Here is a 23,479-nt window from a genome sequence, read left to right on the forward strand (position 1 = left end):
CAAATATGAGTGAACGTATTAGTGCTATTATTTACTACGATGGTGAGGTTTGCCACACCGAGAATGGTGTTGTTTTTTTGTCGGAGAATACGGTGCGACTGGTTTTTAACCAAACTTCGTAAAAGAATTAGCGTAAAATTTTCGGAACGACGCCAATGAAAGTTCTGTCTATCACGTATCAATTTTGTTCTTCTTTTGATCTGGTGACATATGACTCGTTCGACATAAAAGGTGCTCGTAGCTTGGAGGCAATGGTGCAGACTCATTTTGCTAGTGGAACACCTTATATTGAGTTATATGTACAATTTACATCGCCAAATGATGTACTTGCGATCGGTGTTCGAGATGTATACACGACCTCTGGCTGAAACTTGGTTAGCGGGTTACAAAATACGAAACAGCCCATGTTTGGTAGCGGCGTCGAATGCACATCCCCTGCAAGACACTCTGTCGGTGGATGGGACATGTACGTCGGTGGCTCGATGTTTGATGCTGGAAATACGTACTGGGGAATGGCATCAAGTTCTAGTGGGTGGCAATCTACATCCAATTGGAGACGTTATCAAATGCCCAGAAGAAGGGATGATGTACTCCCTACGACGTCAACCGGTGAGGGGACCTTGTACGCTACAGATGATTGTGGGTTAGAAGATGACTCCGATGTGGATCCACCTCGAGAGCCTGGGCCGGATGGTGCAGAAGTTGGCTTATTTTCTGAACCGGAACCTATTCCAACAGAACCTGAAGATGCTGAAAGGAGTTTAGATGAAGAAGAAAATCCACGATTCAGAACATACTCACCTCTAACCCACATGCATAATGTCGATCTGTCTGCAGATGATACGTTAGAGTTTCCAGATCTACCACACCTGTTGCGTGATCGTATAATCTCTATTTTATTACATCAAATAAACTTCTATTTTATTACATCAAATAATATCAAAATAACTCAAAAAAATTCTATTTTATTACATCAAATAAACTTCTATTTTATTACATCAAATAATATCAAAATAACTCAAAAATTTCTATTTTATTACATCAAATAAACTTCTATTTTATTACATCAAATAATATCAAAATAACTCAAATTTTTTTTATTTTATTACATAAAATAATATCAAAATATTCAAAATATTTGTACAAATAAATTTAAATACGGCAATCAATGTCTATGCCCGGGGGATTCAGTGCCACATGGTGGCCGTCGACGATTATGCACTGGATTCCTCATTTCTCTAGCTTCCGGCGGTAGTTGTTCCTCCGGCGGGAATTCTGGTTCTTCCGGTACGGTATCTAGTTGTCAAACTTGGGACGATGATCCACCTTCAAAGAATAGTGTATGTGGAGGTATTTGCATCACAAACAGCAATGGTGTTTGAAACCCATACGTTGGTGGGGATTGGTAAAAAGGAGAGCTCCCCGACAGCCCCACTTGAGATCCTTCGTACGCCACTGGCCTAGTCAACTCGACATAACAGGAAATGAAGCTGAACCGGACATTTGACTCTAACCTGCCATAGGACTCGAAAAAGGATACATATAAGGGTTATGATACATATAAGGGCTAGGAAATGCACCTGACATCATCTGAAAAGGCGGTTAGGTGGGTATCATCGGTTGAACTGCTGCGTCGGGTGACTGTGTCGGTACTCTCGTTGGGCCTGGTGATTGCATGGCCGCTGATGATGAGCCAGATGAATGTCTGGGCCTCGTTGAGGGGCTACCTTCGTCGTCTTGTCGTCTTGGATTTAGAGGCCCGCGCCTTTCCCTTTCGACACGTATTTACCACTGCCTCTCCTCTGCCATCAGTAAATACGGCTTACCATGGATCCTAAACCATGGCATGTATTCTGGAACGCACGCTAACTCCGGAACGATGATTGGTTCCCGAGTAGGTATATATTCATACCGATCTTCCCACATTTTCATGTACTCGGACCAGTATCTCGGTCAATCCGTATTCAATTACCGAAGGCCCACTTTTTGTTGATCGTCAAACACCTCAGGATCTACGGGAATCGGTTGTCTACATCCAAACTGTCGTAGCACTCTTTTTGACTGGTGCGGCTCCACGGTTGAATCAAATAAACTTGTGGATTGATCAAATAAACTCCACGGTTGCGTAGTTGATCAACACGACTTTCACGTGCCAAGCTTGTGGATTTTGTAAGAACTCTTCCGGAATTACTACCTGAATTGTCGGATCCCAGTATGGTGTCCATTGAAACTCTATGAACATGATATAAATATTAGTTATATACATAATACCAAATACTAAATACTAAATATCAACCGACTAGCAAATGTATGGAAATATCTATTTTATTTAATACTTACTTGTGCTTCCGACCGTTGGTCCAATAGAAGTCGTATATCTTCAAGAGAGGTAGGTAATCGAGCATGACTTGCCGGATGGTTCCCACCTAATTAAATAAATTTTTAGCATACTTTTATTTTTAAAAATCTACATAATAATTGTAAAATCTAATCTAAAATTTACCTCGTTATGAGTGAGAATGTATATGGGTGGTCCACTCGAGGACGTAGAAATGGAAAGCGAAACCGTTCCCATGACTGCAGTAGTGACAGGCAACCTTTGATTTTTACTCTCCTCGGTCGCGTCGCCCCGTACATCTCCCGATATAACGTTGCCAAGACGGCAGACCCTCAACTCAATTCACCAGCTCCTCTAAAATCAATGAGTTTCAGCAGCCATCTTAGTTGTACGCAGCTCCATGACGTGTCGGGCATCATATAACCTCCAATTAATTGAAGAATGTATTCCCGAGCATATCGGATTCTTTCAATTTCGGTTGAATCTTCATCCAGATCAGGGAATGTGTCACGTACCCAGCCCATCTCGATCTTACCTCCCTCCATTTTCTCTGAAATAGCGCCCAAAAGCTCGTAGCACACCACCCCTCAATCGCTAGATTGGGCAGACCCGGTGACTGGGTACACGTCCACCGGCAATCCCAATTGCAGACTGACATCTTCTAGAGTAATAGTGCACTCTCCACATGGAAGATGGAATGTGTGCGTCTCGGGTCTCCACCTCTCGATCAACGCACTGATTAGTTTCGGGTCCACCTTACATCCCCGGCCTACCGTCGCCACGTGCCAAAAACCCGCTTCCCGCAGGTAGTTCTCTACCAACGATGATGGATGACCATGCATATTCCGGATATTGCATTTTAATACTCGATCTAAAGACTTTTATAACAAATAATAAATTAATAATTATCTAAAAATACATAAATAAAAAAATCTTAAATAATATTTAGAAATTAAATTTAACACTTACCATTTTCATTTGTTCCACCGATATGTGATGTTTATTAAGACAAGTCAATTCTCCGGCCATTTAAAACAAAATTTTTAAAATTATTTAAAAAATTTAAGAGAAATTTAGAAATTTTAAGGTTCAAAAACATTTAAAACAAAAATTTTAAAATTATTTAAAAAAGGAGTTAAGAGAAATTTAAGAGGAACTTGAGAGCAAATTAAAATTAAATATGGATTTGAGAGAAATTTGGAAGGAATTTGAAAGAAAATTGAGAGGAAATTTAAAGGAAATTTGAGAAAGGATTAGTTTGTGAAAAAAAAGGGTGGGGGGTATTTATAGTTTTTTTTTTGACCGTTGGGGGGGCAACGGTTAAAAATTTAACCGTTGCACTGTTCACGAGCAGGGCAAGTCGCAGCCACGTCAGCGCGCTTTGTTGACGTGGCAACAAATCGCGCAAGGCCGCGACTTGCTGGCGTCCGCTGACATCGTGCTGACGTGGACGCGATTTGCCGGAAAATGGCCCATTCTGGTAAATAATTAAATATCGGGCCCATTTCGGTAATTAAAAAAAAAGACATTTTTGTGTAAATTGCCCTAATTACACAACACATCATTTTTAATACCAATATTAACAATCAAAGAAAACGAAACAAAATAATATATAAAAAATTTAAAGTAAATAATAGTTTAAAATAAATGATTTATAAGAACAATTCAAAATAAATAATAAAAAGTTTCAAATAAACAAAATATAAATAACTAAAATAAATAACAATAAAACAATTTAAAATAAATAATATAAAAATAACATATAAAACATTTTAAAAATATATATATAAAATTTGAAAGATATATATATAATAATTTACAATAAATAATATATAAAAGAAATTTAAATAAATAATATGTAAAGCAACTTAAAATAAATAATATATATAAAAACTAAAAATAAATGATGATAAAAGAGCATTTTTTTAAAATAAATAAATTAATTAAATGGATGAGGACGAGATTGAAATCAAATTAAAATTCAGGGTATAGATTAAAAATTAGAAAAAACCAATAAAACAAAAACAAAGGTTAAAATAAACGCGCGAAGGAAGGACAGGGACCAAATATGAAATTATCCCAATTCTTGGGACACGGACGCGGGACTAAATTGAAAACAGTTAAAAAATCCAGGGCAAAATTTATAAATAAAAAGTGTCAATAGGACTAAATTAAAACAACCCAAAAAGGCGGAAGGACCGAAAGGGTAAATAACCCAATTATCAAAAACACGCGAATCTTCCTTGCGGGTCAGGTCAGTGTGCAGGTCCGGCCTCAAAACGATGTCGTTTTGGTGCCTAAGAGGCCTGCCCAAAACGGCGTCGTTTTGGATGCCTAATTAAATCAATTTTTTTGGAAAAAAATCATTTAACTCCTTGTTTAAAAAAAAAAAGAAACTTTAAAAACCTTTCAAACTCTCTCCCCTCTTTTTAGAATTCGCCGATCGCCGGCGACGGCGCTGCCTTCCACGGTGGCCGAAAAATTGAAAAAAGGTCATTTTTTAGCTTTTCGACTCCCTGGGCCCAAAAAATGTCATTTTTCATCGAAAACGAGGAACCTCGGCCTCCACGACAGTGCAAAATAAAAAAAAAAGTAAAATCTTCCCCCATTTTTTACTGTTTTCGTTTGTTCTCTTTAAAAAATAAAAATAAATAAATAAAACAAAATGAAAAGAAAAAAAAATAAAAAGACCACCTTTAAAAGATTTCTCTTTTCTTCTATTTTTGATTGCTTCGTAAAAAAAATACATCATTGTTTTGTGGCTTTTATAGCCGAAAAGAAAAAAGAAAATACAATGCTCGTTTCTTTGCCTCTGTGTTTACGTGTTTGTTTTACAGGTACAAGGGTCGTACGCCAGCTGTGTACGGAGGTTGACGTGGCGGTACGGAGGCACATGTGGGAAAGATACAGCGACAGTAGCTAAAAAGAGTGGCTAGGGTTAGGTTTTTTTTCTAAAAATGTTAAGATAATGGGCCACTTGGGCCGTCTAGGGTTTTTAGTGTTTGGGTTTGTAAATTGGGCTTTTAGGTTTAATGCATATTGGGCTACATATGTGGTAAATGGAGTAGGACAGTTGTTATTTATTTTTGTTTGGTTTTTGTCTGGCCCCGGGCAAATTGGGCCTCTTACATGATGAATGGTGATTAAATAATGTAGTGCTAAGGTATGGTTATATGTATGCCTGGAATATGTATTATAAGTCAAGAATGTATGTGTTATATGTCGGTGAAATAAAATGTTAGGCTTAAACTATAGAAGGGCATGAAGAGTTTGTGTCTGTTCACCGTGGTGATATTCAAAAGGGTCTGCCGGGATTTTAAATAAGAACCTTGAATGGAAAGTCCATGGTCATGGCACCCTTTGTAAGGGACTAAAGGATGATTATAGCCCAATTCATTTTTTCTGCGTGTCCCAGGATAATGATAAGCAAATCTCACGAAATGTGAGTCTAGGCAAATTCATATCACAAACACATCAGGAAAGAAAATGCCCTCACGGTGAACCCTAAACGAATGCCTTTGTAGCGTAATATGAAAGGAACGCCTTTGTAGCGCAATATGAAAAAGTATCATTTGTGACGAACTCTGAAAGAAATGTCCTTATGATACGTCAAAATAAAGTTCTCAGTGACATACCAAAAAGAATGTTCTTATGGCAGGTTCTATAATAAATCGATTAGGCGCATTCAACATGACTCTTAAGTGAAATCAATAAGATCAGAAAGGTTTCATGTCTCTATGGTTAATACAGTAAAAAAGAGTTACATAAGGCTATGACTCGTCTAAAAATAAAAATGTAAAATTTGTATGTTCGAAAGAGGTATATGTCGTCTGTGCACACGTTCTTTTAAATTGTGATGATTTGATGGCTTAGAAGTAAGTTTGCAAGCGTAATGTTATTACTGATTGTATTGATCTCTGAAAAGAAAATGAATAAAGATTTATGATTGTTTTGATTGAAAGAACTAAATGATGTATTGAATACTTCGATAAGAGGAAGTGATTTCAGAGTAACGTATGATATCTAAATATGGAAACAAAACTTGAGGAAGTATTCATCAGAGACAAAGTTGAAAGTTTAAAGATGATAGGATCGTTTATCTAAACTATCAATTGCAATGTGCAAATATGACTCATGTAAATGATGTTTTCCTCACTAAATTCTTATAAACTTATCTGTGTGTTATGTTACAAGAGAGATGATGTAAGTCTGCGTCGAGAGGGACGATGTTAGGACTATGCCAAGAAGTGACATATCGGGTTATTGTGCATACAGAGCAAGATTGGCGACGTGTTCCAGGACTGAAGTATTACTTAGAAGTCCCTACTTAGGGCATCTTTATTGTATTAGAGTTTCAAATTAAATATTGTTGTATTTTAATTACCACGTGTTGTAATTATATTTACTTCTTGTACATGTTTATCTATTCAAATTAGAAATTTTGTAATTAAGTAACATAATTGATTGTAATTTGTAAAAGTAGATTGAGTTTTTATTTGTATTAACGTGATAATACCTAAGACCCGGATTCAACCAATCAAATTGGGTCGAGGGTGTTACAATGTTAGTATAAATGACTTAATTTATTAGTAGTTAAAGTTGAATATGTAACTTGATTAAATTAAATATTTATGACTTATCTATCTATAATATATAAAAGTATGAATTTTAAAAACTTTTGATTAGTAGTTAAAGTTGAATTTTTCAAGTCATTAAGTGATAAATTTTAACTAAAAATCAAAGTTTGATGGAAATTTTTAAAAAAAATTCAAAGTTAATTGGTAAAATTCAATCACATTAATAATTGAATGGCAAATTTACACAATTTCAAAATATAATGGCAAAAATTAAAGAAAACAAAATATAGCCTATTATATATAAGTGCTTTCATTGAAGATGTAAAATTGTTAAAAGATGATTTCCATACCTGTTTGTTCTCCCACACAACAAGGGAGAGGAACGACCAAGCGCATGTTTTAGCAACGGAAGGATTAAAACGAAGGGAGCAAGCTTACCTGGTAGGGGAAGTGCCGGAGTTCGCGGTGGGAAAAATGGAGGAGGATAGAAGATCGGACGGCCAACGAGGTTAACTAACTCAAGAAATGGCCAAAAGGGTCCACTCCGAGGAAAGGCGATAGATCTTTTGAGAGGAAAAAGGAAACGGAAGGGTGAAATTTTGGAAGAGTGAGAAGAGGGTCCCCTCTGATCAACTGGGTTGCAATCTGGGGACGGTTAAGGTCCTAAGAAAGCCAACGGACCACTTTTATTTCCACTTTGTTTAATTTATTGTTTATTTGCTATTCTTTTGTTATTTTGCTGTTGCTTAGTTCTTTTCAAACTAGGGTTATAAACTTCAATTCCTTTAAAGTATAATGTCAAATAATTTTTTAATATATATTCCACACTTATAAAATTTAATAATAAAAATTTATCATTTAACTTTTTGCAATTTATCAAACACAATCTAAATCTAAATCATCATTTTATAATTACATTTACTATTTAATTTTTTTATTAAACAGAAAATAAAAAATAACAGAGTTACAGATAATTAAATAATTTTTATTCATTGTAAATAAGAAAAGGCTTCTACTTTTTATATTTAATTGCTTTCTCCTAACAACCTTGCCTTGCCTGACCACGATAAACAGCAGTCGTGGACCACTCATCGTCAGTTTTGAACAGTGGTTGTTGATTTTTTTTTATTTTAGATTCCAAACTTTCTCTTTTAACATTTCTCCTTCTACATCTTTCTTTCTTTTCTTTTTTTGGGTTGGGGTTTGGTTCTCTCGTTTGAATCAAAGAAACCATAACTGTTTGTTCTTTTTTTCTCCCTTTGAATTGAAACGATTGAAAGAAGAAATGGGTTCAGAAGGATCATGTGTTGTTGGTAAGTTTTTTTATTTTCAAAGCCCCAGATTTGTCGTTTTTGTTACTCAAAGCTCCCATTTTTATTTGTTATACGTGAAATTTTGTTATCATTCCGTTGTTGATGGAGCTTCGAAAGTATATGCATCTCGTGTATTTTGGGTGTGATATTCCTTGGATTTGGTACAAAATAGGGTTTAGTTTTGATATTGGTGTTCTTTTGTTTAGTCTAAAGTACTTGTTTTCATATGCTTGAGAGTGGATTTTCAAGATTTTTATAATATTAATGGGTTTAATTCCCGGTTTCAGTTTGGGCTTTAATAATAGGGATATTTATGATTATGAATTTGTAGCCTTGCATTTGGTAAATCTGATATTGTAGGAATAAATGAAGGAAGCCAGTTTTTCTATTTCTTTGAGTTCTTGTCCTTTTCCTTGGTATTGGACTGGTAATGGATAAAGCCCTTATTCGAATTTGCATTAAGGTAGTTCTGTTATTTTTAATCGGTTTTCCTTTTCACTTTCTGTTCTGAGGTACTCTTTTGAGTTTAATTATTTATACCTTTAAGTGTAACGGAGCCATTGCATTATATTATTACTAATTACATCTGGCAACATTTGTTTAATGTACCTTGTTTCAAGTAAAGAATATTAATGCTGACTGGCTACATTCAGAAAGAAGAAGAAATAACCTTTAAAATGGTATCCATCTCTTCTAAATTTTTTCCATGCCTAGGGCTTGTAGCCCATGAAAACTATAAATAATGCTAAAATGGCCGTTTGACTATGATGCATGGGCTGTGCTAGCTCTGAAGTTACTTTTTTTTGACTCATTTCACATGTCAAGACCATTGATCCACTTCTGAAGGGATCTGTTGAGATTAATTAATAGCACTTGTGACATGGGACGCATATGCAACTGTAAATGGAGTGCTAGCAATCTTAATTGAACATTCAAAATAAAGGTATCAGGTTTAGCTTGTAATGGAATGGCAATGATTTGTTTAAGCTGAAAGAAGACAACGACCTGTAGAATCCATCATAATATCCTTGAGTCAATGGTTGTCCAAATCATGACTGCTGACCTTGAGGCTTCGAGAACTCATCTTGGTGAGCATGTGATGGATAATCAAGACAAGAGACACAAAGCGGATCAGAAAGTTTCTTATACACTTTTTCTGTCCTTGAAACCTGTGATTTCCTAATCTCTGGTTTGTGTTGATGAAATGCAACTGTATGTTTCAGGACTAGTTGTATCTGCTTTCTAATTGATTGATGAAATTCTGGTCAAGCATGCAATGAATGAACAAATGAAATAAGTGCAAATCAGGATGCTAGTTTGTGTGGTCGAGTATACAGTGTATGGAAAATAAATGCATATAATAATCCCAATTAAACTAGCCAATCCTTTTGCATTAGGCTTCAACTTCAACCAAGTAAAAGATGTTATGACAATCAGATTGGATGACGCTTTCCGGTTAGTATTAGGGTAGATGACTTTTTTATTTATCTGGGATACCCATAATTTCTTGCTCGACTTCATAGCTTTTTAGGTCTGAAGACCATTTGCATGCAGGCATGTATATTGAATCAAAACCAAGGATGTGGAAAAGTAACATTTTTTGGTACATGTGAGAATGATTTTATGCCATCAGCAGATGACTTGATTTTTTTTCTGTTTATTTGGTGAGTGATGCTTGATGGAGGTTACTGTCAAAAGATGTTTAATCTAAAATAGAGATGTTTGATTTTATTCCTAGGGAAAACTAAGACTGCTGTCAATGAATTGAGGAAACTTCCTTGACCACTTTTTCTGGCCTTAAAAGTTTCCTTCTATGGTTCTCAAATCAAATCCTTCTTTTTTTTTGAGCCATCTCATGGCATACCCTTTGGCCATTGATGATCACCTCTTGGTTATTGAGAAGTGAACTTTCTTGGTATCAATGCCTTACAGACACTTAAAGCTGTGCAGTGGCATTTGATTTTGGAAGGCTTTGGGTGCAATCTCTTTTGTGAAACCAACTTGAATGTTGGGTGGATATTCCTTCAACTGCTGACCTTACAGTAAAAAAACTGCCGTTGATTGAATGACAGTATTGGACAAATGTCTTTGAAAAATGGAGCCAAACATATGCTATTTATGAGGGAAAGTGGTAGTTCTGTTTTTATATCTGGTTTTTGTGCTCATTCATTGTTCATGAGTGATTAATCGTGGCATATGCTATTGTATGCTATCAGGATTTTGGTTGTTTCTGGGATTGTATTGGCTGTTTTGCATTATTTGACACAACATGCAAGCATTTCATTTTTGTCTTAGGCTTTACCTTTTTTTATTGAAGAAACTTTTGTTTTTAATATTTTTGGATGCTGCATTTGGGATGGACTTCATACAAACTTCACGTGTGATTTGTGTCAATCATGACCTAAGGAAAAAATATCTGATTTTTGCAGTACCCAGGAGTTTCAGATTGCTAGAAGAGCTTGAGAGGGGTGAAAAGGGAATTGGAGATGGAACTGTTAGCTATGGGATGGACGATGCTGATGATATATACATGCAGTCATGGACTGGGACTATTATTGGCCCTCCAAACGTGAGTCTCTCTCACTCTCTCTGTATGGCAGTCGGTGCACTTCTTTCTGAACTTTAGTGGAGAGGTGCAATGATGAGTCTGAGCCCAACTTAGAAGTTGACATGTACCTGTAGCTAAGCACATTTTCACAACTTGGTGCAATCCTTGAGACATTCCAGATGATTGACTAATTACTAGTGAGAACTAGACAATGTTTTTATTAAAAAAAACCAAAAACTTGTGTGGATGCTGAAAACATGAAAAGATGTAACGCTCGAGGCAAATTAGGCTGTAGCCAGAGTTGGAAGGCTGCTTTACTGATTTTAGTTAAACTACCTGGTGGGTCCCTGTACTATTGGCTGAAGAGCAACTTAGTCCTACTATAAAAGAGAGCGATTTAGTTCTTGCAATTTTAATTTTGTAGCAAATATGCAAAATTGTAAATGGTGGTAAGGTTGAAAGTTAAAAGATGCTGACTTGTGCTTTAAAGTAATGTGGAAAAAAAAGTGAGCAATTTAGTCGTTGTCATGTTTTTAGAAATGCTGCAAACTTAAATGTACAGGGACTAAATTGCTCACTTTTATAGTAGAGAGACTAATTTACTCTTTCAATAACTTATAGTACAGAGACTTGGTAGGTGGTTTAACCATTCTTTTTGCACCACAGGGTAGGGTGCAATTGACTGACTGACTGACCGACTGACTGATAGGTGGCATTATAGCTTGTTATTAACATTTACGATTATATATATATATACACGAAGAAGGTACTTTCCAGTGAAAGTTGATTAATGAGTTTCTACTTTCTACTGTCCAAACTTGAGGGTTATTAATCCCTATTTTATCACAAAATTTACCTGCTTTATTCCAATCTGTGTCTGAAAATTTAACCAATTACCTGCAAATGCATTGAGCTTCCTTATAACTGTTTCACCTAGAAGTTTAACATACAAGCTTTATGATCGTAATCCTTCCTGCAACTCACTCTAGCTGCAGCTTTAAACATTTAAAATAAACTTCAGCTTCTGAAAAATTATATACTGATCCTATTTAACGATGTCACAGCTTTCAACTAAAATAAGAACTCTATTAAAATTCTTCATTTTGAGAATGTCATACGTTTTTATTGAAATTCACCACCAATTAGAAATTACTCTGTTCGTCATGAATTAATCATGCTATATGTCATCATCATTTCATATTTGTCCCCCAAAAATGTCATCGTTATTGCTGCTTCATGAAATTCCTGCTCACTCTTAAAACAGTCTCAATTCTAGGTAATTCATTTAGGTCTAGTTTGGTGCAAAGGATAGGATTAGATCTAGGTCATTAGGTTTTTATTGGAGGATGGATATGGTTTGATTGAGTTATCCTACATGGGTTATATTGGACAATCTTATGGAGAGTACCATTTTAGGTCTGTATGCACTATAAGATGAACCTTGTTATTCTGTCCTTTGCATAATTGCATACTCGCAACTTAAATGAAGTTATCGTTGCTTGCCAAACCATGAAGCAAGTGAGTTAAGTTTTGCTTATTTTTTTTGCATGTCAGACTGTTCACGAAGGATGCATATATCAGTTGAAACTGTTCTGTGGCAAGGATTATCCAGATAATCCACCTAGTGTGAGGTTTCAAGCCCGGATAAACATGACCTGTGTCAATCAGGAAACTGGAGTGGTAGGTGATATTATTCTCAGGACCTTTTATGTCACAATATGTACTTAAAGCTGCTAAAATTGCCAGGTTGAACCTAGCCTTTTCCCCATGCTTGCTAATTGGCAGAGGGAGTATACAATGGAGGATATATTGACTCAGTTGAAGAAAGAAATGATGTCTCCACAAAACAGGAAGCTTGCTCAGCCTCCTGAAGGTGTGTAGATCCTATAATCTCTTTATTTTCATGGAGAAATGTTGGTTGTATTGGATTGGTAGATTATGGCGATTTGCATATAGATCAACTAATGCTATTATTTGTGATATATTTAATTCTTCAGTGCATAAATATTCTCTCTTTGATGCATGTTACGTAAAAATTTAAATGGTGATAATATTTTACCAGGCAATGAGGAGGCAAGGCTCGATCAAAAGGGCTTACCACTGAAGTGTTGCATCTTTTGAAGTCCACCAGAGTTATATATATGAACATAATGTATATAAAAAAAATATAGTAATTCCGGCAACCGGCTTAGCACCAAATTCCAATGGTGGCAAAATAAATTGAAACTTAACCGATGACATTCAAAAACTTTATGAGCTATGCTAAAATCTAATCTTAGTTGGTGAGTGCGTTTCCTTCTCTCTTATTTCCTTGTTTTTCGTTCCCATTTGATGTAATTTAGAACGTAACCGAAGAGCATGAATTGGATTCTTTACCAGTTTGAGAAAATTGTTGTATTCCTTGTATTTGCTTTCTCTTTTGTCATGGAATTTATATCATACACAATTTGATTGTATATGCGTAATACCATTTTGATAAAAAAAAAAAAAACAAAAATTATGGTTTCGCCATGAAAACATTATGCAAACTTTAAACACTAGTTTCAAAATTAATCAAATTGTTGAAGATTAACATACCATCACTATTTTTCAATAATCCTCCTTGCCTCCTATGCTTTTTACGTACAATATTTTCTTTCGTGTTGAAACATGGATTCAATCAGACTCATTCATTTATTTCTCACTTCAGTTAATTGATGCTAACAACTCTCTCCTTAGTTTGCTCTTTCTTTTCTCAAGCTATTACCAGTTACTTTCGGTTAAAATGCATCCTCGATCTCTTCAAAAGTTTTAACTTTCCTTATTTATTTTTAATTATGAACCTTTATCCTCTTGAGTTAGTCAATCGCTATTTGCTCTATTAATTCTAACTTCATTATATTTATTTCATTACCTTATTAGTTGCACTAGCCCTCAAAGAATTTAGGCCACATAAAATAAATAAGCTTGTGAATTATCATTGTACAATGCTAGTGTTCTAATAGACTTTCTATGCCTCCTCTACATTTTTGCATAAAATTCTCCTATAGTCTAAATATCAAAATCAGTAAAAGATTTATCTGTGTATTTCTCACTTCTTCTAAACGGTGATTGCAACTCTCTCCCATGTTTGCTCTTTTTCTTTTTTTCTTTCTTTTTTTTTTTAGTTTTTAACAATCACTTTCAACCAAAGTGCATTTTTTATCTCTTTAAGAGTCTTCACTTTCATTGATTTTAATTATGACATATTATCTTCTTTAATTCTTGTTTGAGTCAACCATTACTATTTTATCTATTAATTCCAAAATCATTATATCTATTTTCATTCTCCAAGGGTTCAATCATGACCCCATTAATTGCATTGGTCCTCAAAGAATTTAGGCCACGTAAATTAAAGAAGACCATGAATTATCATGGTCCAATGTTGGTGTATTAATCCATCCTCCAGGACTCTTTTACATTTTTTTACAAAATTCTTTTATGGTTTGAAAATCGAAATTAATAAAGGAATTCATTCGTGTATTTCTCACTTCTAAGTAATAGGTGGTTTTAAATCTTTTCTCTATATGTTCTTTTCTTTCTTTTTTCTCAAGTTTTTAATAGTTAATTTTGACCAAAGTGTATTCTTCATCCCTCCGAGAGTTTCACTTTGAATTTAATTATGGACCCTTATCCTCTTCGATTCTTCAATGAGTCAGCTCATCATTATTTTTCCCATTAATTTTGGGGTCATTATATCTATTTTCATTCTTCAAGGGTTTGATTATGAACACATTAGTTTGCTTGTATTAACCCTTAAGGAATTTGGGCACGTAAATTGAAAAAAAAAACCCTATGAATTATCATGATTCAATCTTGATGTACTAATCAACCCTCCACTCCTTTATGCTGTTGCACAAAATTCATCTAAGGTTTGAATATCAAAATCAATGAGAGACTCATTCATGCATGTTCATTTTTGGTAGTTGGTGATTACAACTCTCTCCTCCATTTACTCGTTTGTTTTTTACAATCACTTTTGATCAAAGTGGATATTTAGTTTTCTTGGTTTTAATTATCAACCCTTATTTCTCTTCAATTCTTCATAAAGCCAACCCATCCTAATTTTCGAGCAATTATATTTATTTTCATTCTCCAAAGGTTCACTCATAATCTCACCGGTTGCATTGACCATTAAACAATTTGGGCTACATTAAGTAAAGAATATTGAAGTGCTAAGCTCTCCTTCATATTGGTCATTTCACTTACTATGGTTTCTGGACATCTATCCCCATGCGAATCATTAACATCTACTCCTTTGTTGATATATACCTTACCACACTCTATACTATTCTCCTTTCTTTATTGTTATATTTGTCATTTAAAATTTCTGAAGTTAATTTATTAAATTCGTCTCCTTTTTTTTTCATTATCTCCACCTTTAACATGAATTTCTTCTATAACCTTTCCTCAATAGATACACCTGACTTAGCGCCCGATGGAATTGAAGAATGGCTTGGTTCAAATTTAAAATTCCCAAATAGGTCAAAATTTAAAATTTTAGCAATTTTTAAATGAAAACCATTTGCTTATATATCTTTGAAAACGTATATGTCCTTGATAATTTTTAGTCAACTATTATATCTTTTTTTATTGAAATGAAATATTAGTTATTTTATTTTTATTGTCATTAATATTAAAATCTTTATTAAATTTAAGTTGCTTAATTGATTCTTAAACAAAAGTTCTTTATTTGAATATTTTTATTAGATTTAATATCGATTAACTTTTTATTTTTAAAAATAATTTAATTTATGTTAAATTAAATATTGGCTAAATTTGTCCTTTGGTAATTTTTAAAATCAATTGCTAAATTCTTTTCTTTTATTAAAATAAAATATTAATTGTTTTAATTACCATTAACATTTAAATGCTTATTAAAGTTAGGGTAAATTATCTCATTAATCACTTTAAATCGGGTTATTCATATTTTGTTATTGCAAAATATTTTTTGTTTATTTGGTCACTAAAAAAATGAAATTGATCAAATTAATTACTTTGCCATTAACCGGTAACGAAAGTCTAACGGTGCATTTCCAAGTTAGTCACTCTAAAATTAGGGTAAACTACACGTTAGTCACTCTAATTAAATAGGGATTGTTCCTATTTTGATCACCCAAAATTTATTTTTACAAATGCATTGTTAGTCTTCTGTTATCATTTAACAGTAGAGTAATCACTTTATTCAATTTCTTTTTTGGGTGACGAAATTAATGAAAAAACCTAAAGTGACCAAAATAGTAATGACTCTATTTAGAGTAACTGACGGTGTAGTTTACCCTTAAAGTAAACTTCCTTAATTACTTATTTTATTACATTAAATATTGACTACTTTTTTTCTATTATTTTTCTATTTAAATTAATATATTGTTAATTACTTCAAGTGTAAAGGCTAGTTTAACATTTCTTCTAAGAAGTACTTTTGAGGCAAAAAATACTTTTGAGATAAAAACATTGCTAAATAAGATGCTTTTGAGACAAAAAATAATTTACAAAAACACTTTTTAGCCAAAAACAAAAGCAGAAAATTTTAGTTTTGCTCGAAGTATTTTTGGCCCCAAAATATTTTTGAGAAACAATACTAAATTAGAGTTAAAAACTAAAATATTTAATCAAAATTTATAATTATTATGAAAAATATTTTATTAGGAGTTCATTATATTCATTTTACGGTCTATGTTTGGGGTTTGGGGTTGCCTCTTCCAATAATATTATTTCTAATGTTTCAATTTATGTTCTCCTCAAAGGAGTGCAATGTGTTTTATCATTTTTATTAAAAAATTGAATCTATTTTAAAGTAAAATTCTTAATTTTTGTTAAATTAAATATTGGTTAAATTTTTGGACAGCCTTTGATAATTTTTAAAGTTAATTATTCAATTATATTTTTAGTACAATAAAATAGTAATTAATTAGATAATGAGTTTGCAGGTAATAAAGAAAAGGTTAGCTTTTGTACTATCTGGATTTGATGTTTCATGTGAATTGTATTATCTTCTATTTTCATTCAGAAGCTTCCTTTTTTAGACAGCTTATGTGCTTTTGCTTGTTTATGCGTAGTTTCGTCCATAATTTCTGATCTTCATATGTATTTTTTTTCTTTATGCAGACACAAACACATGTATTTGTTAACATCCTCTTATTTTAGATGCTCCCAAAACAAAGCATTAGCTTAAATGGAGGTTTATTTTGTTTGACTCAGGTTGAAATGGAAACCCAATTTTATTATTTAAAATTTATCTTAAGAAACAGAATTTATATGCTTCACAATTAAATTTAAATAAAAACATTTTATTATGTGAACAGTAATTTAAACCAATTAGAAATATATAAAAAAATAAATTGAGTAGACCCTGCACAAATTGCGATGTGACTTGCAGGCGAAACACTTAGTTTGAAGAAAGAGGAATCCATTCTAATCAAAGTTGATTTCCCTTCTAAGTTATACATTTACAAATGCCATCTCATCATGACTATAAACAGTGGCGGACCTAAAAAAATATTTTTGAGAGTTAGAATTAAATTATATATTTTTACGATAATAAAAATGTAATTTTATTATTTTAATAGACTATATCTTTATAATTTTTAAATGATTAAATCAAGTTTTTATTATTTTTGAGGACCAAAGTTTAATTTTATTATCATTAATTTAAAATTTTATAAATTATAAAGGGCTTAAATAAAAAATTTTCCATTTTAGGGGGGCCGGGGCCTCTGCCTGACCACCTTGGCTCCGCCACTGACTATAAAAAAATAAATTAGAATAAAATATCCAACATATTATATCAATTAGGTCACTTTGTTATTAAATTGTTAAATAACATGTTGCATCTTTTGTGGCTAAATTTAAAATGAAAATTTTAAAAATATAACGTTGTCGCATAATTTTTAGAAGTCAAAAAATAAAAATAAAGTAAAACTAAAAGAGGGAAAGAAAGAGTAAACCATACACATTTTGTAAAAGCTTTGGAAACCTTAAAAACAATATTTTTAAAACATCCATTTTTATAATATTATTTTTCTTAAATTTTCCATTTTGAATTATGTCAAATGAGATTTGATGTGTCAATTAACAATTAAATTAACAATTTTAATAATAGAAGGACCTAATTGACATAAACTTGATAGTTTAGGGATGTAATTAGAATGATTTAAAGTTTAAGAACCAATTTAGATTAAAGGTCACAATTTGAGGATTGCTAATGCAATTAAATCTTGTCATAAAAATGCATGCAAGAAAAATAAGGCATGTAGAAACCATAATTTGAAATGCATTAGAATTGTTCAGGCAGTTTGGTGTACACACCTACATTAGCGTGGCATTGTCCAAAAAATGATCAAGTTTGATTCCTCTTGTTTGTACACTCCTAAGTAGGCTCTCACGAGAACTTGCTCTCAAATGCCTTTCTATTGAAGGCAGGAAATGCTTTTTACAAGAAGAAAGTAGACACTTAATTGCATCAAGAAAAATAATACCTATAAAGTAGATTTGATGCTCTCAAGTATGTATCATTCATGGAAGATTATAGTTCCTTTTCATAGGCTCGATTCAGTTGGTTACACTCAACAAGATAATCTACCAAATCTTCAAGATAAAGATAGCAACATTATAATCCCTTTAATTTTGGAATCTCACTACAAGTAACTATATTTATCCGTAAATGGGAAAAGTATCATATATCACTAATGAAAGACATACTATAATCGAGTTTCCCATTATAAATAAAATCATTATATTTGTTGCAACTAAATCATGAAATAAGTATAAGTAATAAGGATGATTAGAAGTCAAAATTTTCAACTCAAATTCTATCACTAATAACGTTATGTGTTTTTGCAATATGCTTTATAACATTTAGCACAACAATATTTTTGCACTAAAAACATTCCTGATTGGCACTTTTGACAAAACCTTGCATCATGCATACATCAAATAACAAAGGAAACTAGATAATCACATCAATTCATTAAATGAGCTCAAATAAGCAAAATAAAATAAAATCTCCTAAAATGTTATCATCCAATCATCAAGCAACACAAATGAAAATAGGTTTAGTAGAATAGTAACAGAATAAGATAATCTCAATAAAAATCATTATCAATAACAAATAAACACAAAAACCAAAATTGGTTTAATAGCAGAGTAGCAATTAACCATACTCCCTCTTTTTATTATAATGTCCAAAGTGAAAGCTTTTCCTCATCACCAAAAACCTACACAATAAAGCAACTTAAACACTAAATAAAAAGTATAAACAAAGTAATATATATCCAACTACATATACTAGTTATGGAGTATGCCTCGCATTTTAGACAAAACAGTAAGTGACGTCTTACGAGATAAAGCTCGATGTCACGACGAGCAACAGATATCACGACCAGAAGATAATCTTCATCTCGACGATGTGTTCATTCTTCGTCTTGACGATGCAAGTCACGTCACAACATGTTCCTCAAGTTTCTCGATTTTTTTCTCTCAGTTAAACACTGTTTTAGTTTCCCACTTAAACTGTGATTAACTTAGGGATATTTTAGTCATAAAAGCTACACATTTTAGCCTATAAATAGGCCTAGTTACCCTATGTTTATATAACAGAAAATTTACAGATTGAGAGAATTCTATTTTTTTAGTTCGAAGGGTTTTTTATTTTAGGGTTTCGAGCTTTTCCTTTCTTTGATTATCTCCATATTTGCACTTATTTTATATTAGTGAAATATCCTTTTTCCTGTGGTTTTTTATCCTCTTTTGAGGAGTTTTTCACGTAAAATTTGTGTGTTTGATCTTTTCAATTTCTTCGTTATTATTCTTGTTCGTTGCATACACAAGTTTATCTCCAACAAATATCATGGCTTAGTTCAATTTTCGCATTCAACCTGTCTAGAGATGGTAACAACAAGGTTCAACATTAAGAAGTTCGATTGAATTGCAAATTTCAATATGTGGCAAGTTCGGATGAATGTAATACTGGTTCAAAATGGTATGAAAATGGTCGTTATAGAGAAGAAGCCCGCTAGTATAGATTAGTTAGAATGGGAAGAGCTTGATGAAAAAGCTCTATTTTCAATTCAACTATACCTCATAACTAATATGTTATAAGAGGTTTTGATGGAGAAAACAACATCCGCACTATGGAGGAAACTGAAAGCCTTATATATGACAAAATCTCTAGCTAACAGGTTAGTTCTAAAACAATGTTTATACACATTTAGAATGACTGAAGGTGAGTCCATTAGGGTCATATCAGTGAGTTCGCTACCCTTCTAAATGACCTAAAAAATCTCGAAGTAGATATTAACAATGAGGAGTAGGCTATGTTGTTATGTTCTTTGCCCTCTTTTTACAAAGATTTCAGGGAAACCTTGATTTATGAGAGAGATAATCTCTCGTTCAAGGAAATGAAAGGAAATCTATTGAGTAAAGATAAAATCAATAATGAGTTAGGCCTAAATAAGAATTCACACAGGCAGGTCTCAGTCATTGTGGCGAAAGGCAAACAACAATCTAGAAAGTCAGATTGAAACAGGTCTAAGCCAAGATAAAAAACTAGAAACCGAGACAAACAATATGGCTATTGCATGATTATGGGTTACATTAAGGCGAAATGTTACAAACTTCATAATCATAATAAAAGGGATGTCGAAAATGACAAGAAAGGTAAGCAAAAAGCTGAAGTTGCTGATGCTAGTGTAGTCAATGGCAGAGGTGATGATTTCATATTGGTGTTGACGAGTGAAAAGTCCAAGCTTATGTCTGAATGGTTTCTAGATTCAAGGTGCTCTTATCACATGTGTCCCAATAAGGACTGGTTCTCTACGTATAATTCAGTTGAAGGTGGAGTTGTGCTGATGGAGAATAATTCTCCATGTAAGATAAATGAAATAGGAACAGTACAAATTAGGATGCACGCCAAAATTTTTTAGACACTTTCAAATGTCAAGTATGTACTCGATTTAAAGAAAAATCTCATATCATTGAGAATTTTAGAATCTAATGGTTGTAGGATTATTACCGAGTCAAACGACTTAAAGGTTTATCGTGGAGCTCTCGTTGTGATGAGAGGAAAAAAAAGGGCAGCTTGTACATTCTGCAAGGGTCAAAGGTAACTGGTGCGGCTGCAATTATCGAAGAAGAGTCCAACTTGTCGCCACGTTGCGATGAGGACCACTATGACATTTCTCCATAGATTCTGATTCAACTAAAATATGACAATGCTACTTGGTCATATGAGCGAGAAAGGTATGATAACATTGTGTAAAATAGGTTTTCTAAAAGACACTGAAGTTGGAAAGTTAGGTTTCTGTGAGCACTGCACTTACGGGAAGTAGACACGAGTAAGTTTTGATTCAACAGTGCACAAAACAAAAGGAACTCTCTACTATATCCATTTTGATTTATGGGGTCCAACTTCTAACATCTCAAAAGAAGAAAATAAATATTTTCTAACTTTTATTTATGACCATTTTAGAAAGGATTGGGTTTATTTTTTTGAAATAGAAGAACGAAGTCTTTGGGATCTTCAAGCAGTGTAAAACACTATTAGGAAAACAGGCTAAAAGTTTCATGAAACAGTTGAGAACAGACAATGGTCTTAAATTCTTTTCATCAGAGTTTAATGATTATTGCAAATGGGAAGGAATATAAAGACATCGCACTGTTGTAGGTACTCCATAGCAAAATGGAGTTGCTGAAAGGATGAATAGAACTTTACTCGAAAAGGCCCGTGTATGCTATCTAACGCAGGTTTAGGGAAGGAGTTCTGACTAAAGCCGTAAACTTGGCAAGTTATTTGGTAAATCGATCCCCCCATCAAGCATTGAATGGTAAAGTTCCAGAGGAGATATGGTTAGATAATCCTTCCAGTTATTCTAACCTTAGAATTTTTGTTTGTCCTGCTTATGCAAAAGTTAGCTAAGGAATTCTCAAACCAAGGGTCGTGAAGTGTATATTTTTGGGATTCTCTACCGATACGAAATGTTTCAATTTGTGGTGCCTGAAAACAAACAAAACCATTGTTAGTAGAGATTTTTTGTTTAATGAATCTACTATGTTTCATTCAGAAAATGGGTTGCCTTCATTTAAAGACACAACAAACCAAAGTGTCTCAAGCAATGTGGAGTTTAAGAAAGAAACAGTGGGTGATGTCATGATGAGAGAAAACACGACGCCGTAACATCACAACGAACATGGATGACATCTCAACGAGGAAACACGAGATGTTGCAACGTCATAGTGAATACTTTATTCATGATTAGAATGCTACTTTGAATCATTTTGGAACTTCATCCAACTCACAGGTACCCTCACCATCTCAATTAACGAATTATAAGTTGGCTCATAATAGGAAAAAGGCGAGAAAGCATTGATTCAACCGATCTATCATGTTATTTCGAGGCAGTTCAGGCCTCAAATTCTAGCAAATGTCTTATTGCTATGGAAGAAGAGATGGAATCACTTCAAAAGAATGAGACTTGGTGGCTAATAAAATCACCCATCGAAAAAATGATAGCTTGTTGCAAATGGGTGTTTTAGAAAGGTTCGAGCTCTAGTGACACTAGGTACAAGGTAAGATTGGTTGCAAAGGGCTATAATCAAGTGGATGGAGTTTATTTTCATGATGTTTTCTCTCTAGTCATAAAACATACGTCTATTCAGGCACTTTTGACCCTTGTTGCATCAAACAATCTTGAGTTAGAATAGTTAGATGTAAATACTACTTTCCTTCATGGTGACCTTGAGGAAGGCATCTACATGTAGCAACTAGAAGGCTTTAGAACTAAAGGTAAGGAAGATCATGTTTGCCTTCTACAAAAATCTTTATATGGTCTGGAGTAGTCTCCCTAAAAGTGGTACAAAAAGTTCAAGTTCTTCATGTTGAATATTGGTTTTGCACAAAGTATGGTAGTTGTGTTTATTTACAACATTGAGATGACAATTCGTTCATATATTTACTGCTTTATGTTGATGATATGTTGATAGCAACTAATGATTTGTTAGAAATTGAATGAATTAATTTCACACTTCAAAAATAGAGAATCCAAAAAGGTGAGTAAGGTATGTATGTAAACTGATTTAGAACTATGGTAGTAAAATTCGCCACCCTGTCGGCTTGATGGAAGGTTAGAGTATTAGCGCATACTAGTGTTAAAGTATCCACTTGCTAGCGGTATCTAAGGATTTAATTACATGGTATTTTCAAGCAAAGAAAGATTATTCCCAAGGAAGAGTACGCCCAGAGTATTGGATGGGCATGAAGAGCCTATCAAGTATATGATAAACTTGTAGGAGATTTGATTGTCTTTAAGACCACGCCGTACATGATTCACCACCATGGTATAGTACGATCGGTTTACACGAGCACTATTCTAGTTGGTTTTCATAATAGGATTATTTGGGAGTCAATTGGATTAATTAGACCCTCTTCGTAACTGGTCAAACAGTAACGAATATCTTTACCAAATTCTCTTTACATCCCCCTAGATTTTTTTGGGAAATCAGGAAGTGTCACACCCCAAATCTAGTGGATCTGAGATTAAGGCGTATAGTAGTGAAATATCTATTTGGCAAAGTCTAAGCCGCCCATGTGCTTCTTCTGGGTGAATATGTGTGTGCATATAGTAACCACCATGTAAGTAGGTGAAAATCTTATTTCAGGTTACTCTGTTAGTTAAAGAAAAAAAAGAAT

General features: G+C 33.5%; 2 protein-coding genes across 4 annotated transcripts; one reads left to right on the forward strand and one right to left on the reverse strand.

Moving 5' to 3' along the window:
* Positions 1–1,006: 1,006 nt before the first annotated feature.
* LOC128042404 (uncharacterized) lies at positions 1,007–7,616 on the reverse strand. 3 transcript variants are annotated; one of them, XM_052633339.1, is made up of 4 exons: positions 7,354–7,616; positions 2,504–3,216; positions 2,341–2,426; positions 1,007–2,232 (listed from the first exon to the last, which is right to left on the reverse strand). In XM_052633339.1, the coding sequence occupies exons 2-4, from the start codon at positions 2,573–2,575 to the stop codon at positions 2,013–2,015; spliced, it is 378 nt and encodes a 125-aa protein (XP_052489299.1). In that variant the 5' UTR covers positions 2,576–3,216; positions 7,354–7,616; the 3' UTR covers positions 1,007–2,012. The 3 variants fall into 3 exon arrangements, with proteins under 3 accessions (XP_052489299.1, XP_052489301.1, XP_052489303.1); XM_052633341.1 differs by lacking the exon at positions 7,354–7,616 and adding an exon at positions 3,308–3,422; XM_052633343.1 differs by lacking the exon at positions 7,354–7,616 and adding an exon at positions 3,308–3,402 and having other exon boundaries at positions 2,504–3,152.
* A 176-nt stretch (positions 7,617–7,792) lies between these two features.
* On the forward strand, positions 7,793–13,182 carry LOC105785646 (ubiquitin-conjugating enzyme E2 variant 1A). Its single transcript, XM_012611761.2, has 5 exons — positions 7,793–8,228; positions 10,658–10,797; positions 12,331–12,456; positions 12,523–12,649; positions 12,839–13,182. Exons 1-5 carry the CDS (start codon positions 8,201–8,203, stop codon positions 12,895–12,897), a joined length of 480 nt encoding a protein of 159 aa, XP_012467215.1. The 5' UTR covers positions 7,793–8,200; the 3' UTR covers positions 12,898–13,182.
* The last annotated feature ends 10,297 nt before the right edge of the window (positions 13,183–23,479 follow it).

This window comes from Gossypium raimondii, chromosome 1 (assembly GCF_025698545.1).
Source record: "Gossypium raimondii isolate GPD5lz chromosome 1, ASM2569854v1, whole genome shotgun sequence".
Taxonomy (NCBI): Eukaryota; Viridiplantae; Streptophyta; class Magnoliopsida; order Malvales; family Malvaceae; genus Gossypium; species Gossypium raimondii.